The sequence below is a fragment of the Acanthisitta chloris genome, unplaced genomic scaffold, assembly GCF_000695815.1.
Source record: "Acanthisitta chloris isolate BGI_N310 unplaced genomic scaffold, ASM69581v1 scaffold7908, whole genome shotgun sequence".
Lineage (NCBI taxonomy): Eukaryota > Metazoa > Chordata > Aves > Passeriformes > Acanthisittidae > Acanthisitta > Acanthisitta chloris.
The window spans coordinates 22,354-38,064 of NW_008687566.1; the positions used below are offsets into that span (position 1 = coordinate 22,354).

General features: G+C 51.1%; 2 protein-coding genes across 2 annotated transcripts in view; one reads left to right on the top strand and one right to left on the bottom strand.

Annotated features, from left to right (window-relative positions):
• The window catches only part of LOC103807909 (suppressor of tumorigenicity 7 protein-like), a gene marked incomplete at its 5' end in the record, with an annotated part of 22,001 nt that extends 21,680 nt beyond the window's left edge, over positions 1-321 (top strand). The window contains one exon of the mRNA XM_009080658.1: positions 268-321. Coding sequence (XP_009078906.1) covers positions 268-321 — 54 coding nt within the window. The remainder of the gene's footprint in view (positions 1-267) is intronic.
• An 8,843-nt stretch (positions 322-9,164) lies between these two features.
• Positions 9,165-13,416, bottom strand: LOC103807907 (protein Wnt-2b). The gene is made up of 4 exons (XM_009080657.1): positions 13,197-13,416; positions 11,354-11,631; positions 10,690-10,954; positions 9,165-9,714 (listed from the first exon to the last, which is right to left on the bottom strand). Exons 1-4 carry the CDS (start codon positions 13,321-13,323, stop codon positions 9,485-9,487), a joined length of 900 nt encoding a protein of 299 aa, XP_009078905.1. The 5' UTR covers positions 13,324-13,416; the 3' UTR covers positions 9,165-9,484.
• Between the last annotated feature and the right edge of the window lie 2,295 nt (positions 13,417-15,711).

Below are 15,711 nucleotides of genomic sequence, written 5' to 3' on the forward strand. Positions count from 1 at the left end.
TCAGGGAGTTGCAGAGGGTGAGAAGGTCTCCCCTGAGCCTCCTCTTCTCCAGGCTGAACACCCCCAGCTCCCTCAGCCTCTCCTCGAGGCCAATGACCTAGAAATAATCCATGCCTGAATATCCAAGTGAGATGATCTTGCAACCCAAACCATTCTGTGATTCTATGAACGTACACTGCCCTCCTCTCCCCGGTCTCTTCAGCCCTGAGCAGCTGGAGGAGTTGTAGCATGGAGAAACACCATCTTAACCCTCCTGTTTCTGCCCAGGTGCTGCGGGTGCTGTGGCCAGTGAGTGCTCCCAGTGTTCTGCCTTCCAGCTGAGTGGACTGCACTTGAGGTGAGTGGACAAGGCTGGAGCTGTGGCTTCCAGAGGGATTTTCTCCTTTAGTGTGACTTGATCAATATTTAATGTTCACCACCAGCCTATTTCATGGCATCAGCAGTGAAGGGATGGGAGCTGTGTTGCCTTCAGGGTGGGGTTGTTCATACCTTGAGCCTGTGGAAGGATATTGGTTTGGAATCTGAGCTAATTTATTGTTGTGTTCTCTTTCTTCCAGTGCTTTGGGGCTCTTCTTTCACCCTTCAGCTTCATTTTGGAAAACACTGAGGTCCTGCTGCTGTCCAGCCTGTGGCATCAGGTGACTCCAGGGTGACTGGACTGTGTTTTCCACGGTGGTTCACTTTTGTTCACCCAGTGGTTATGTGACCCTCAGTTGTGAGGGGCAAGGAAGAAATCTGGGCTCTTCAAACTGGTATCTTTGACAGGCTTCCATGTTAATGGTGCTTAACATATGAATTTCTTCTCTGGCCTTAGTCTGTAATCATCTAAGAAAACAGTTTTTTGTTGAGCAATAGTTTATTGCTCTTTAAATCACTTAGACAACTGGAAGCTCATACTTCCTCTGTAAGAAAGGAGAGTACACAAACTTGAGCAGGTGTTTGGAGTATTGATACTTCCTTCTCAGCTGCAGATGCACTAAGTACTTGGCTTAGATTTGATTTTATAAGCCTTTTTCAAAATATTTGTTAACAGCAAAGTATGGTTCTGCTTTCTTTATTAAAAGGTTGCTTCTTAACACGTTGAATTTGTTGACTTCTTAAGTGTCTGTTTAATACAGATTATAGTGTGCAAACAAAGATTTGTTTCTCCTCTATCCTATAAGCTTGCATTACTCGAGGAGATGGTGGTATAAACTCCTCTATTTCATGGTGTTACTCCTTCAGATTTAATTGTGCATCTTTTATTCTTCAAGGCAAAGCATTTTAAAATGACAGGATGGATTCTCAAACTGCCCAAAGTGGTTGTGGTATCTCCATGGGAGTCTTTTTTGGGAGACCTAAGCTTTCAAGTGTTAGTCCAAAGTACTGTTGTTGATATGAAGACTTGAAGAGAACTGAGATGTGGAGCACTCTTCAAAGCAATTGCTTCATGTACAGACCAGCCCCAAGGGTTTGTTTACTGCAGAGGTGAAAAGATGGTTGTGGCAGCCAAGTGGTTTGAGGTAATTGGTGTGACCTCCATTTCCACTCTCCCATTAGAGAAAATGTCTCCTTCTTCCCCTCCAGCTCTGCTGCTCAGCATTGAGGAAGCAGAGTCATGTTAGCCAAGGCTTCTGAAGAGGGGAAGTGGTAAAAATAGCACCAGCTTGTGGATAAATGCTAATTCTGAGCTGGGGAAAACCCATCATCTTGCATTTTACAGACAAAAACATACACTCAGCCCTAAGAACTTGGGAGAGTTCACATGTTTGATCTTCACTGTCTTTGGGAAGGTTTGTGACATTGGTGGCTTCTTCCAGAGGTTCTGCTGTCTGAATCCTGGATGGAAGAAGCTTGATGTAGCCTACTCTGCTCTCTGAAACTATCCCTAAACAACCAGTTACAGGTAAACTTGAGTTGACCTAAAATCTGTCTTGATGCAGAAGACTGAGAATGATATTTTTTTCCTTTCTTCTTCTTTTCACATCCTTCTTTACCCTGTAAACTAAGTGCTGTGAAGCAGAGTTACCTCTGCATCTCACGTCAGTGTAGTTTATTTGTAACTCTGAGAGGGAACATGCATGTTTAGGTAGAAATGCCATTGTTGCCCTCCCCTGTGCATTTCCATTGACTGGGCTTTAATCCAAGTTAAATACATGAATTCATTGAGGAGTCAAGGGGAGCCCTACAGAAAGGTACTACCAATGCTTTTCTGGAGTTGCCTGACTACTAGTAGGTAATTTTCTCAACTTTCTTTCCAGTTGAAGTATGTCATTGGGGCTATTTCTCACTTCGGAATCATTGTGGTGATTAATAGATCTGTTGTGTTCATGTGATTTCACTTCTTGGTCCTCAGGGGCCCATAAGGTAACCAACCTAATGCTTTTTAAAGTTGAACCTTTTCCAGCAGTTGTGTGGGGTTATAAATGAAGCTCTGTCTCCCATGTATCATCCCAAGAGCTGCTTTCTCTCACTGTCCTCCCCTGACATAACAGTAACAGAAAGGGGATGGGCTTGTGCTGAAAGGAGAGCTGGCAGCAGGCTGTGTAATGAAAATCTTCCTGTCTCTAGAAGTGCCAGCAATTCTTGAGGAAGGAGGAGTACTCTGCATCATTCCCCAGCAGGATTGTCCATGCTTTATAGCAGTGTTCCTTTGCCACTTAGGAGCAGGGACTTACACCTGACCCATACCTTAGTGATACCATGTCAATTAAGTTGAGTGTGTGTATATATATCTAAAAATGACAATTATGACTCAGGACAGACAAGCATCACTGTGATTTCCCTGAAATATGCACTGTGGTGACCTTACAGGCACTGGGATGGCAAAACCCTTTCCATGAGGCTGCATGTGGTATTAATGGACTTCTCAGATTTTCAGTTCAGAGGAGCCAGTGCAAGTCAAACCTTGAAGATGAGCATTGATTTCTATACCTGATGCTAACGTGTGTATTTGTAAACCAGGGGAATTATAGTCTCTTGGATCCTTTAGGTTTGAGCTTGGAGTGGGTTTGGTTTGTTGGGCAGGTTTTGATGCTCACAGTGTCCCACCATGTCATGCCAGATTAGTTCTTGCTGAGGATGTGCAGGAAGAGAAATGCTGCATTTCCTCCTGCCACCTCTTAATTCTCCAGAAGTAAATTCCAAAAAGGACAGGAAGGGAAGGAAAGAGGAAAGTGTTATCACAGATAGTGAAGCTGTTCCTTGTGAGGCAACTGAGAACTGAATTCTTGTGTGAATTTACCCTGACTTACCACTGATTTGCATGAAATGTGTCTAAAGATGCTTGTGGATCAGGACTTTTTATTGCATGTGCATCTAGAGAGATGACACAAACATGGTTTAGCATAGGACTGAAACAACTTTCTCATGTCTGACTTGATGTGTTTGGAAGTTGACGTCTACATGGTATTGGCTATTTGATGCTCCACACAAGTAGGAGCATTTCAATCAGTGTATTGTGGCAGGACATTGGGTGCTACTGGAGGGTGCTGCCACCTTTCAAGGGACACAGCTCTCCACTGGCTATAAAACTCTTAAAGCAGAGGTGAGGCAGTTTAGACTAATAAATATTTTTGGCCAACAGGGTCTGCTCGAGGCAACTCTAGTTCACGTGGGCTGATAAACTCCATCAGAATTCTGGGCCATGAGCTCTCTTGCAGTTAGTTACCATGATGTGAGCCCTTCATTCCTGAAATTTGGGATAGATCCATGCATCAGTGAGTTCTGTACATGAGTATATGTGTCAGCAGACACTCTGGTCACTGAGGTTACAGGGACAAATTCGTATGGAGTGGTTCTCCATCCAGGTTTGTCACAGGCAAGTTCCCTTCCTGCATCTCTCCAGCACTGGCCAGGCATGTTTATTCCCTTCTCCTCATCCTGGAATTGTTGTGAGGGTGCCAAGGCTCGTAGATCCATGACTCTGAGCAAGGCAGGGTTTAAAGGTCATAGTCAAGCCCATTAATAACAAGGTGCAAACGGCTGGTTTATATGTAATGTGAAGCTTTTTACTTATTTCATTTTTGCACTTTGGGGGCTCTGTTTGCTTATGGAGCACTTGGTGTCTGGTACCTATTTAGGCTGAGAGCAGGCAATTGGGTTCCTTCAGGCCTTCAGAGGAATGCAGAAAATTGTTCTCTGGTGTTGTAATTCTGCTGGGATAACTGGAGCTTATTTGTCTCTCTGCTTATTAAATACATACTTGTCTTGAGGTCCTCTCTTTTTTTTTCTCTTTTTTTTTTCTGAGAAACATTGGGTGAATCCCAAGGACCACAAGTGAAAGGAAGATTCCAGGGGGAGGGGGAGAGTGAAGTGCCTGCACCTCTCCACAAGCTGCATCATCCACCTCCAGTGCCAGCAGAATGAAGAGGTTAAATATGAGAGCAGACTCCCTTAGGGAAAGGAGACATACGTACAGGGCTCGTCCAGACATAAATTAATTTTGCCCTTCCCCCTGCTCAGAGATGAGACACTGAGGGGAGCTGCACCTCCCAACCACTAATGTGTGGGGTGTGTGGTTGGGAGCCACGTGAGGCTGTGCTGAGGTGTCAGAATGGGCTCAGCTGTGCAGGGCAGATGTGCAGTGGTGCTGTACTCTCAGCAGTGTGGGCAGCAAAGGCAGGTAGGGTTCAGAGAATCAGAGAATATCCTGGTTTGGAAGAGACACACAAGAATCATCCAGTCTAACTCCCTGCATAGGACACCCCAAAAATCCCACAGTGTGCCTGAGAGTGTTGTCCAAACACTCCTTGAGCTCTGTCAGGCTTGGGGCAGTGACCACTGCCCTGGGGAGCTGTTCAGTGCCCAAACACCTCTGGAGGAAGAACCTTTGCCTAATATCCAGCTTAAACCTCCCCTCCAGAGTTCATGCCCTGCCAGCCTCTGAGCAGCTTGCCCCATTTTGCTCCTGTCTCTCTCCTACAGTTCATTAGGATGGCTGCAGAAGTGATGTGTGAGCTACTGTCATCTGCTTTTGGGTCAAAAACCTCTGCACATCAGATGACAATGACAGTAGGAACCACAGTGAGCTTTTGTGTCCATTCCTCTGGGCTCTGAATTCACCCAGCATTTAAGAAAGGTGGATAAAGAGGAGAGGCAGTTTGAGTTTCCAGCTCTCTCCTGGCTCCCTCCTCCTTGGCTGGAGCCTCCTCGGCGGGGTGTGCTCTGCACGCCCCAGCCCTTACACTGGAGGGAGAAGATCAGGGATGCTGCTCATGTTCTTGGAATTTTCCTCCTTTCCAGCCTGGATTGCTGTGCTGTGCTCTTTGGTGGGTCTTTCGGTGAGTCTGGTCATTGGGGAGAGGAGATAACACGCCCATGCTTACAGCATCACACGGTGCATCCACCGTGAGCGTGTTCCTCCCTTGGGATCTTCCTCCTTTGGATATTTCTGGCCAATGACATTTTCCCTGTACTCTGGATGCATTGGGTTGTGCAATCACAGCACTGCCTCGTCAGCTCGGACCCTCCTCTTAACCACCTCTTGATTTCTTTTCTGACTTGGCTATCATCAGTTATAAACCAGAGTGACACAGTATGTGACTATTGCATTCTCCTGCCTTGACTCACCAGCTGTGATTCCAGAGCAGTGACCCTCCTGCTGCTAGCTGGAGCAGCCCTCCATGACTCGGCTCCGGGAAGAAGGGATGGGAAAGCTCCCACACCAATCTTGAGAGATTATGCAAATGTTAGTCAGAATGCAGAAAAAAATCTGAGCTGGGCCTGTTGTTGCAGCAGGTGACCCCATGGGTCACATCGTTGTTGGCACAGGTATCTGAGCAAAGCATTTCATGCCATGGAGAAAACAGAAAAGGCCTATGGAAGCAACAAGGGGGTGTTAGGATTGGGGTGTAACTGGGCACTGTGTTCACTCTGTACTGCTGGGCTCAAGAACTTAAGGGTCTTCTCACTATATCCATCCAGAAATTTGTGATGTTACCTCTTTATACTCACGTGGTTTACTAGAGAAAATCATGGAATCTCCTGAGTTGGAGGAGACCCACAAGGATCATCAAAGTCCCAGCTCCTGGCCCTGCATAGGATCCTGTGTTTCCTCCTCCCATGTGTCTTGTCCAGCTTCTTCACAGCAGGTAATTTATTCAGAAGCTCGTTAAGCAATTAATTCTACTCCTTGTCCTTGAGTTCAGACATACTTTTGACTGGAGGATAATTAGAAGATGATCTTGCACAAAAGGCTCCCTGCACATTTCAGGCAGATTACTTAAGAGGAGCTTGTGAGAGGGACTGAGTGTTCCTGAGGAGACTGCAGCCTTCAGAAACGTTCAGAGATGGAAAGCAGCTGCTTGCTGAGGATGAGTGTGCTGAAGGAACTTCAGTGGGGCTCAGCTACAGGAGGACACAGACCAGTCTGAACTTCCTTCAGCCCACAGTGGACATTGTCTTGCACAAGCAGTGGGAATTTGCTCAACCTAACCAGTGTATTCCAATTCCCAGGCATTCTGCTTGTGCTTTGCTAATTGCTTGTTAATAAATGAGTGTAGCCTTGCATAGCCCTGTGCAGAAGAAACTCTCACCTCTTCTGTCAGATGGACTTGAGCTCATCAGGTTGTCTCCCCCTGACTTCTTCTCCAGGTCCTTCTGTAGCACTAGTACCTGCTTCCAAGTATTTTTACTCCTCTGATTTACTGCTGGGACAGGGAAATGCAGCCAGGCAGGGGTCCCACCGTGCCAGTGGACCCAGCAGGACTACAGAGGGCTCCTGTCTCAGCTGTGATTATCCTACAGAGTGCTGAAGGCATCCAGTTTCAGCATCTCAGTGATGAAATGGGAAGGGGGGAGAAGCCAATAAACCCAAGACCTCAGGAGTTTCCCCTTTTTGTTTTAAAATACGAACATCTGTGTTCAAAGGGAGGATCTATTTTGGCAGCAGCCATTGATTAAGGTGTCATTCATCAGGTGGGCCCACAGATCTGCCAGGGAGCAGTATTTCTGCTGGCAGACACCTCCCAGGGGTCCTCTGGAGAGGAAGAAGTGTTTGTTGAGGGTTGACCCCAGGTCCCCAGGCACTGGGTCCCTCCCAGCCCATGGAGCATGTCCTGCTCTGGGAGGGAGGCTTGGATTGATGGCCAAGGGGGCAGCATTTTTTTTAAAGCCTGTTGTAAATTGATGGTAGGTGGAGCAGTAATGAAGATAAATGAGGGAGCTCTTCCCGGTCGATTAGCCTGTGCGCCGTGGCAGGCTTGGGATGCCTTTGGCCTGGCTCAGACCTCCTGCTCACCTGCCAGCATTCCTCAGCACAGCTGGGACAGAGCAAACCTCCGGAGAAATTGTCTCTCCCTGATGTTCAGAGGGTTTTGAAGGCCCTGGGAGGGAGACCAGGAGCCTCCCTGGTAAACACCAGCTTGAGTTCAAGCTCTGCAGGAGCAGAGCTCTGCCCAGCCTCTCGTGCTGGCAGCACAGGATTCAGAAGGGAGGTGGTTTAATTCTGTAAGGTGCAGGTTAGGCAGTGGGGAGGTGGGTTTCCTAGAACTCCTTTCAGAGCTGGTAAAATGTCACCTCTTTGCTTGCATGTGGCTCTGCAGCTCTGCTGAAGGTCCTTTTTCTGCCTGAGCACTCTCGGTGGTCTGGCTCGAAGGAAGGTGCTCTAATCTGGCTCATGCCAGGCTCTTTAAATTCTTTGAGCAGTTCCCATCAAAGCAGTTTTCAAAGTGGTTTTCTCTCCCCACTTAAACCAACATTTCCTAGGGCCATTGAGTAAAATCCCTGTTCAGAGATGCTCTCGGTGCAGTAGCCGATGGGTGGCTTAGGACCAGAATAATCTTCTTTGCCTTAATCCCATCCTGCTCCTTTGACCTTCCTTCAGACTTTGCTGTTGTAGCCTGCTCAGCTCCCTCTGCCCACACATCTTGCTGCAGCAGGGAGAAAACCCCTGTTCCTTAGAGACCTCTGGCAGCAATAAAGCAAACCCCAGGGAAAAGGATTTACAGGTGAATGTCCCCATTGACTTGGACTTTCCTGTTGTTGCTGTTGTAAGCTTAGAACTTTCATGAAAACTTCCTTTGAGTGTGAGAAACATCCTTGCCTGCCCATCAGCATGATGCTGAGCAATGTTAGGAAAACTCTCACATTTTTCCTGTCTCAGAGAGGAGAGACAGCCTGTCTGGGGCAGTGAGCTGCCCAGCTCTGGGGGAAGTGCAGGAACACCTCTGTCAGTCTCAGCATATGCTCAGAATTGTAATGGTTTAGGGAATTTTTTTACCTTGATTAATTTAGTTTGCAAGTTCAGCTGTGTTTAGTTTGTTGGGGTTTTTTTTAATGGGAAAGGTTTAGAAGCTAATCTAGCAGCTTATGCTCAATCCAGTGCAATAGAATCACAGAATGATTTGGGTTGGAAGGGTCTTAAAGCTCATCTCATCCCACCCCCTGCAATGGGCAGGGACACCTTCCACTACACCAGGTTGCTCCAAGCCTTATCCAACCTGGCCTGGAACACTTCCAGGGATGGAGCATCCACATATCCTGGAGCATACTGCTACTGAGGAAGGATTTCCCTAGAGCTTTGGACACTGGATGCCATCCTCTACTTTGTGGGAAGCTACAGATAACTCCTGGGAGGGAGAATCTGCATTTTAGGACAGCAGGAGCTGCAGGCAGTGGGGAGAAGGCTGATTCCTGCTCTGGGGAAGTGCCCAGCTGGGTGTGTACGAATTCAAAAAAGCAAAGAACATCATTTTCTGATATAGGTTTATAATGAATTTTGACTTAAAATAATAAGCAGTATACACAACATACACGTGAGTCGTACAGAGACACTGTTGTATCGTTGACTTCAGAACCTACCAGTAAGTTCACAGATTTCTTTTGCTCTCTCAAGCCCTCTGTGTCCACCAGCATCTAGGGGTGGCCCTTGTCTCTGTGCAGTCCTTCAGGGTTCAGTTCCAATTCACAGCTCCACTTGGCCCCTGCACTGGGGACACAGGGACAAGCCTCGTGCAGAGGTGACTCTTGCTCCGTGGGGTCAGCGATGCACTGGGTCTGCTCGAGAGAAACTCAGGGATCGCTGAACCATCTCGTGGATTCACAACACCCTTCCTCTGGCCTTGCAAAAAAAAGGAAAAGCAAGAATGCTTTTGCAAGAGTGGATTATTCTGAACTAGTGTGGGGTTTTTTTCTGCTGGTGAAGCTTTACTGCAACGTAGATTCTCTGGGGAGGTGCAGGATTCCTCAGCCATCACATCCCGACTGTAGGTCCTCCCAGTCCATATCGGTTGCACCATCCCCTTTGCAAAGAGAACCTTTGCCAGGTTCACAGTTCAAGCAAGGATTGCAGCCTCCTCCTAGGTAGGGGGTTAGTTTTGCTGAGCAAATAGAAGGGTCCGCAGTACCTCCTGGGAAATGTAGTCCTTTCCTTAGTGCTTTGCAGAATTCATTAAATAAAAGCCATGCAGTCGAACTACAGCTCCCAGAACGTCGCGGCCCTCGGGGCGCAGGGGTTTAAAAAAAGACATGGCAAGGGAGGATGGCAGTAGGTTCTCCCTTCTGCTCAGGTCTGGTCCAACCACTCGGCCCGTTTGGGGGCTTTACACGTGTGCACGTCCACAGTGTCCTCACACTCCTTGCAGCGCACAGCGCAGCACCAGTGGAACTTGCACTCGCACTTGGTGACGCGGGTGACGCGCGTGGTGTCGTACCCTCGCCCGCAGCACATCACCTCGCAGCCATCCGTGCCCCGGGACATCTTGTTGCACACCCTGCCAGCAGTGCCCAGGGAGCCTGGAGGAAAAATTGAGAGCAGGTCAGGGTGTTCCATCAGTGCTTCCTTCACCCCAAGTGTTAGTGGTAAGATTGAGCATCTCCCTCTGCAGTGGAGAGCTTGGGCACAGCTGCCTTAGTGGTGAAATCTGTGATTCTATGATCCTGTTGTTTCTGTCACAGTGTGTGCCACAGTGAGGTTTCTGAAGGCAGCACTCTAAATCCTGAGCTTGCTTGGCTTTTAAGGATGTGGATGCAACAAGCCCAGCCAAGGGTGCAGTTTGGTGTCCCTGCCCACGGTGGGGGTTGGAATGAGATGGTCCTTAAAGTCTCTTCCAACCCGAATCATCTTGGGATCTATGACCCTCTGCATGGCTCCCTCCCCATGCCTGCTGCTGGAGCCTGTGCCTGCTGCTGCCAGAGCATGAGAGCACAGGGGACAGGGACAGGCCCTGCACAGCCCCTCTCTGCCTAGGGGACCCCTGGACCAGTGTGTGCCCACTGGGCTGGGCTTTGTCCGCTCTGCTCAGGAGCTTGTGCTGCTTTCCCCACCAAGCCCTACAGCTGCTGTGAACCCCTGACCCAGGGATGCTCCAGGCTGGGAAACCATTGATCATCTCTGCAGGAGCCCAGCAGCCCTGACGCCCCTTCCCTGCTCTCATCCCAGCCTCGGGCTGTGTTCAGAGGAGAAGCTGTGGCAGCCTGTGCACAGAACAGGCTCTTTATTGCCTGTTCAAGGGAGCTTTGCTCTGTGGGAGACAGGCTCCGAGGAAATGCTCTGCTACCATCATTATGAGAGGCCTGAGGGGTTTGGGGATTTGGTATAAAACCTTGGGATTTTGGACAAACCTAGTCCTGGGGCTGCAGGTGTGAGATGCTGTGGGGACCCTGGGGCTGGGTGACCCCTGTTCCAAGGATGGGGGAGCTGAGATGCCAAAGCAGCACTGCCAGGCTGCCTCTGGGGAGGAGAAGAAGAGCTGGAGCTTTGGTTTTTACCTGCTGACTTGTCCATCACGCAGTAATCAGGTGAGTTCTCAAAGTACACCAGATCTGTTTTCGTGGGCTTCCTGAAGTTCTTGTTGGCCACCGTGAAGCCAGTGCCATCCTGGTTCATTGTCACCTGGATGGCCCCGTTGTATTTCTTCCTTAGGTAATCCCCTGTTTTTCGGAAGTCTGACATTGCCAGCCAACAAGTCCTTAGTGTGCAGGAGCCACTGACCCCGTGGCACTTGCACTCCAGCTTCAGGAAGCGTTTCACAGCCTGTGGGAAGAGGGATGTGTCAGGACTAATGGTCACCCAGGGCACCACACATCACACCGGTGTCTGCTTGGCCCTGGTACAGCTTGTCAGCCCTCAACTGTGTGGGATTGGGGTCCTGATGGGAGAGGGGGCTGTGTATGGAGGTCATCAATGCCACAATCATCAAGGATACATGCTGAGAGAAAAGGTAAGTGGGGTCCTGTCATCCTTACAGGACCATTCCCAGGGCAAAGCATGCAGGGGGGCACTGGAAAGGCAGCCAAGTGGAAATCCAGCTGCCTCCATGGACACTCAAGGTCCCACTGCAGCCTGAGCTGCTCCCCCTGCCCAGTCCCCTAAGGAAGGTCCTGGTGGGATGGCTGGTCTGGCCCTGTGCTTGGCTGTGTGTGCTGCACTCACCATCCTCCCACAGCGGTTGTTGTGCAGGTTCATCAGTGCTCGAGCATCCTTCACTTTCTTCTCCTTGGCATCCACGAAGGCTTTGGCAAACCTGATCCCGTAGTTGATGTTGTCGCTGCAGCCGCCCCAGTCGAACTCCCCGCGCTCGTCCTTGGAGCGACCCCTCTTGAGAGGGTCACAGCTGCAGACCTTCAGGTCCCCCTGGCTGCACGCCCTCGTGATGGCATAGACCACCCCAGCAGAGGAGATGGCATAGACGAACGCAGCCTCCCTGCTGCCTGCCACAGGGAGAGAAACGGCGCGATGGGGAGTGAGTGTGCCAGGCTGTGCCAGGTGCCTGCAGCCCATCACGGAGCAAGGCATCCAGGGTGACACCATCCCTGATGTGGTTAAGCCAAGCCCAGACATCTCATGGTCACCACGTCCAGTCTTGACTTGCTTGGAGCCCTTCAGACTGAGCAGACCATGCCCATGGGTGCTGAGCCTGCAGGACCAGCCAGCACCTTTCAGCCAAGGCCACCTCCCTCCCTCCCAGGGCACGAAGCCGGCGCCAGCTCCGGCCGCGCTCGGCTCTCCCCGCACGGCACAGCTTGCTGCCTGCTATTTTATGTCTCTGGTTCAAGTTCGCAGCTGTTTTTATAATGCTGTAAAAGAAGCTGCAAATCAAAACCATGCTCGTCTTCATTTTGAGAGCCTTTGAAAGCAACTTCAAAGGCAGCAGAGCTCTCTTTGGGCCTCGCAGGATGGGGCTGTGGCGAGGAGCTTTCATCATTCCCCATCCTTTGCCAGCAGAGGATGTGAGCAGGAGAAAAGGTGCTGTGGCAGGGATGGAGAGGCTGAGAGCAGGTAGGGTGCAGCACGGCAGGGTGAGTGCCTTGTCCTAGGTGCTTACATCCCCTTCTCCTCCAGCCAGCTCCTCATCAGGGGTCTGGCTTGCTGCAGCACGGCAGGGTGAGTGCCAGCTCCTCATCAGGGGTCTGGCTTGTGGCTCTGCTGCTTGCCTGCCCCATGGGCAGCTGCCCCATCCCCCTTCCAGCTGGGAGCAAGCTCCCTGCTCCCTCCATGCTGCTCACATGTCCTCCATATGAGCTGTGAGTGGGAAGGCTCCTCCAGCCGCCTTTGATTTGGAGGCCACATGGCTGGATGCTCCTGGCACGTCACGGGATGCAGCAGCATCTGTCCTGCAGTGCCTCTGCCCGGTGCTCCCGCCAGCTCCTGGGGCCTGTGCGCTGCAGGAGCTCTCCCTGGGGTGCAGCTGGAGCACATGATGCTGCTCCTGCTCTGGAACCACCCCATCCCTGTCCTCATCCTGCCTCTCCTCTTCATTCCTTGCTGCATCCCTGTTTGTGGCGCATCCATCCCTCACCTGGAGTGGGAAGGTCCCTCCCGGGCAGGGGCTGTGCCCAGCCCTTGGTGCAGGGTTGGCACCTGCCCTTAGCTGTGATCCTCCTCCACCTTGGAGCCCAAAGTGAGGACTGGAGCTGCTGCTCTGCTTTGCTCCCTTGCCATGCGAGGGAACAGCCAGTTCCCACGTGAATTGCTGAGTCCTGGCCAACCCTGCTCTCCAAATATTTATATATCCCATTACTGTTTACATATGAGCCTGTTCTCCGGAGGTGTCTCCTCCTTCCCCCTTCTCCCCCAGTGCTCCCCCTGCTCCATCTCATCTGGTGCAGCTATTCCGAACGCAGTGCTCTGCTCCCATTACTGCTTGATTAATTTACAAGGAAAGGCAAAGCTCTCCTAAGGGAGTAACCCAAGCCACTGGGCATGGCAGCCCAGTGAGAGGAGAACCTCTCCCAGGAAGACAAGGCCGGTGGGAAGGGGATGGGGAAGAACCTACTTCGCAGCATGACGCGGCCGAAGACGGTGTGGTCGCGGTCCAGGGTGCTGCAGTTCCAGCGGTGGTGCCGGAATTGGTGCTGGCATTCCCGGATCCACTCCTTGGCTCCCTCCCCGACCGACTGCATGATGTCAGGGTACCTCTGGCACAGCTGCCTCTGCTTGTTCACCAGCCCAGGGATGTTGTCACAGATCACCCTCGCGCCCAGCGCCCCGATGTACCTGCGAGAGAGGACGGTTACAGGTGACCACACTGCCTGCAGAGGGGAATCACAGAATCATGGCAAGTCCTGAGTCAGAAGGGACCTACAAGGATCATCCAGATCCAACTCCTCCAAAATCCACTATGTGCCTGAGAGCATTGTCCAAATGCTCCTTGAGCTCTGTCAGGCTTGAGGCTGTGACCCTGGGGAGCTGTTCCAGTGCTCAAACACCATCTTGGAGTAGAACCTTTCCCTAATATCCAGTTTAAACCTCCCCTTTATGCCATTCCCTCAAGTCCTGTCACTGCTCACCAGAAAGGACACCAGTGCCTGCCTCTCTGCTGTCCTTTGTAAGGAAGCTGCAGACCCTGATGTATGACCTCAGGCTCCTCTTTGGTCTTAACAGACCAAATGATCCCAGGTTTTCACTCTGCTGGGGGTGGGTCATACGGAAGCCAATCTTTTCCTCTTTCCTTTCTAGCTGTGTCACAGCTGCTCTGGGCTCTGCCCAGGGTGTCCCCCTGCAGCAGTGTGCCCTCCTTGCAGAATCCCCTCGGTGTGGGTGAGCTGTGAACCACATTGTTTGGCTGTGCAATGAGACTTGGCTGGGGCTGTGATCCAGACAGACAGGACACAGGGATAGGGCATTGCTGAGCCATCACAGCCTCTTCTGGCCTTTAGTCTTTGTGACTAATAAAATAATCCCGAGCTGCACCAGCCTGGGGTGGGTGAAGCTGTGCATGCAGCCCTGCAGCAGGGAGCAGAGGGTCTGTGGAGCTCATCTCCCCCAGGAGATGTCCAGCCCTGGGTGCTGCGAGTCATGGGATGCAAACCCCAGAGCTCGGGCTCTGTCAGCTCCTGGGACAGCAGAGGAGGAACTTGCTGATGTGCAAAACTTCCCTCCCACCCTCTTCCCTACATCCCAGCCCTGCTGAGCACAGCAGGATGCAGCCCAGCTGAGCCCAGTGTGGCTGGTGCAGGTTCTGCCCTGTCTCCTGCTTGATTTCTGCAGGAACATCCATGGCATCCCTGTGCCATGTGCAGGTGGGGGAGGAAGAAGAGCAGCAGGCTTTGCCTCTTGTTGCTGCTGTCTTTGCTCACACTGTTATCCTTCAGCTGTCTCTGTGCATCTCCTGCACTGGTGAACGTTTGTGATCATGCCCTGAAGTTGAGTAACTGGGAGAACTACACTGCCTCCTGTCCTGCCTGTATCCCACCTGCATCCCAGTCCCTTCCCTCCAGCAGTGGGGAGAGAGTGGGAGCTCAGAGCAGAAAGACAACGCACAAACAACAGTCTGGCAGAGCCTGGCTGAGCCCCACGGGCAGCTTTCCATGGCCATGGGGGAGGGACCCCGAGCTCTGCCCTGCAGCCTCACACCATCCTGGACAATGGCAGCAACATGGAATTTTCCATCCCGGTCAGCTCACGCCTGCGCCACCCTCTCGCCCCTCCGGCTGCTTGTGCTGGAGGATGATGTTTGTCACAGAGCATGGAGCTGGGATTCTGGCTGGAAGGGATGAGGTTTGGGTGGGATTCAGAATTTTTTTCTAGCTCCCCCCCCCCAGACTGGAAGTAAAAAAAAACCTTCCTTTAGTAATAATAATAATAAAAAGCAATAAGCTCGGACAATATTTCATTGTCTCTCTCTCTGGCCATGTTCTATCACTTCTATCCACCCCAGAGAGAGCTCCCAGGCTCAGGAAAGCCCTGTGAGCACGGAAAGCAATGGGATCTGTTCTCTTTTGTCAAATATTTTGTTTAAACGCTGGCAGAAACACAAGGTCATCTCGGGCTGGAGCTGAGGATAATAAACGCGGCTCCCCATGGCTTTGTGAGCCCAGACTCCAAGGGGCAGAGAGCATTACTGTCACAGCCGTGCTCAGCCAGCCTTTCATCCCTCAGCAGAGGGACAGGGGCATGGTGGAAGATATTTGGGAAAGGAAAGCCACTGTCACAGCCGTGCTCAGCCAGCCTTTCATCCCTCAGCAGAGGGACAGGGGCATGGTGGAAGATGTTTGGGAAAGAAAAGCCACCAGGAGCTCATCGAGCCGTGCTGACTGTGGGTGTTTTGTTGCCTCACTCATCCTGGGATGCAAGAGCAGCCAGTTCCTTCCAGGCTGGAGGAGCTTCCCACCAGGGCGATGATGGCACAGTGGTCTTGTGTGGGGCTGTGGGAAAACTTGGCCAGGCAGCTGGCTCTGAATTTGTTCTGCCCAGTGAGTATGGGGATGGCTGGTGAGTCCCTGCCTGTGATGATGAGATGCTGGGAGGCAGTGAGGTTGCAGGATGGAGGTTCTGCAGTAGGCAAAGCT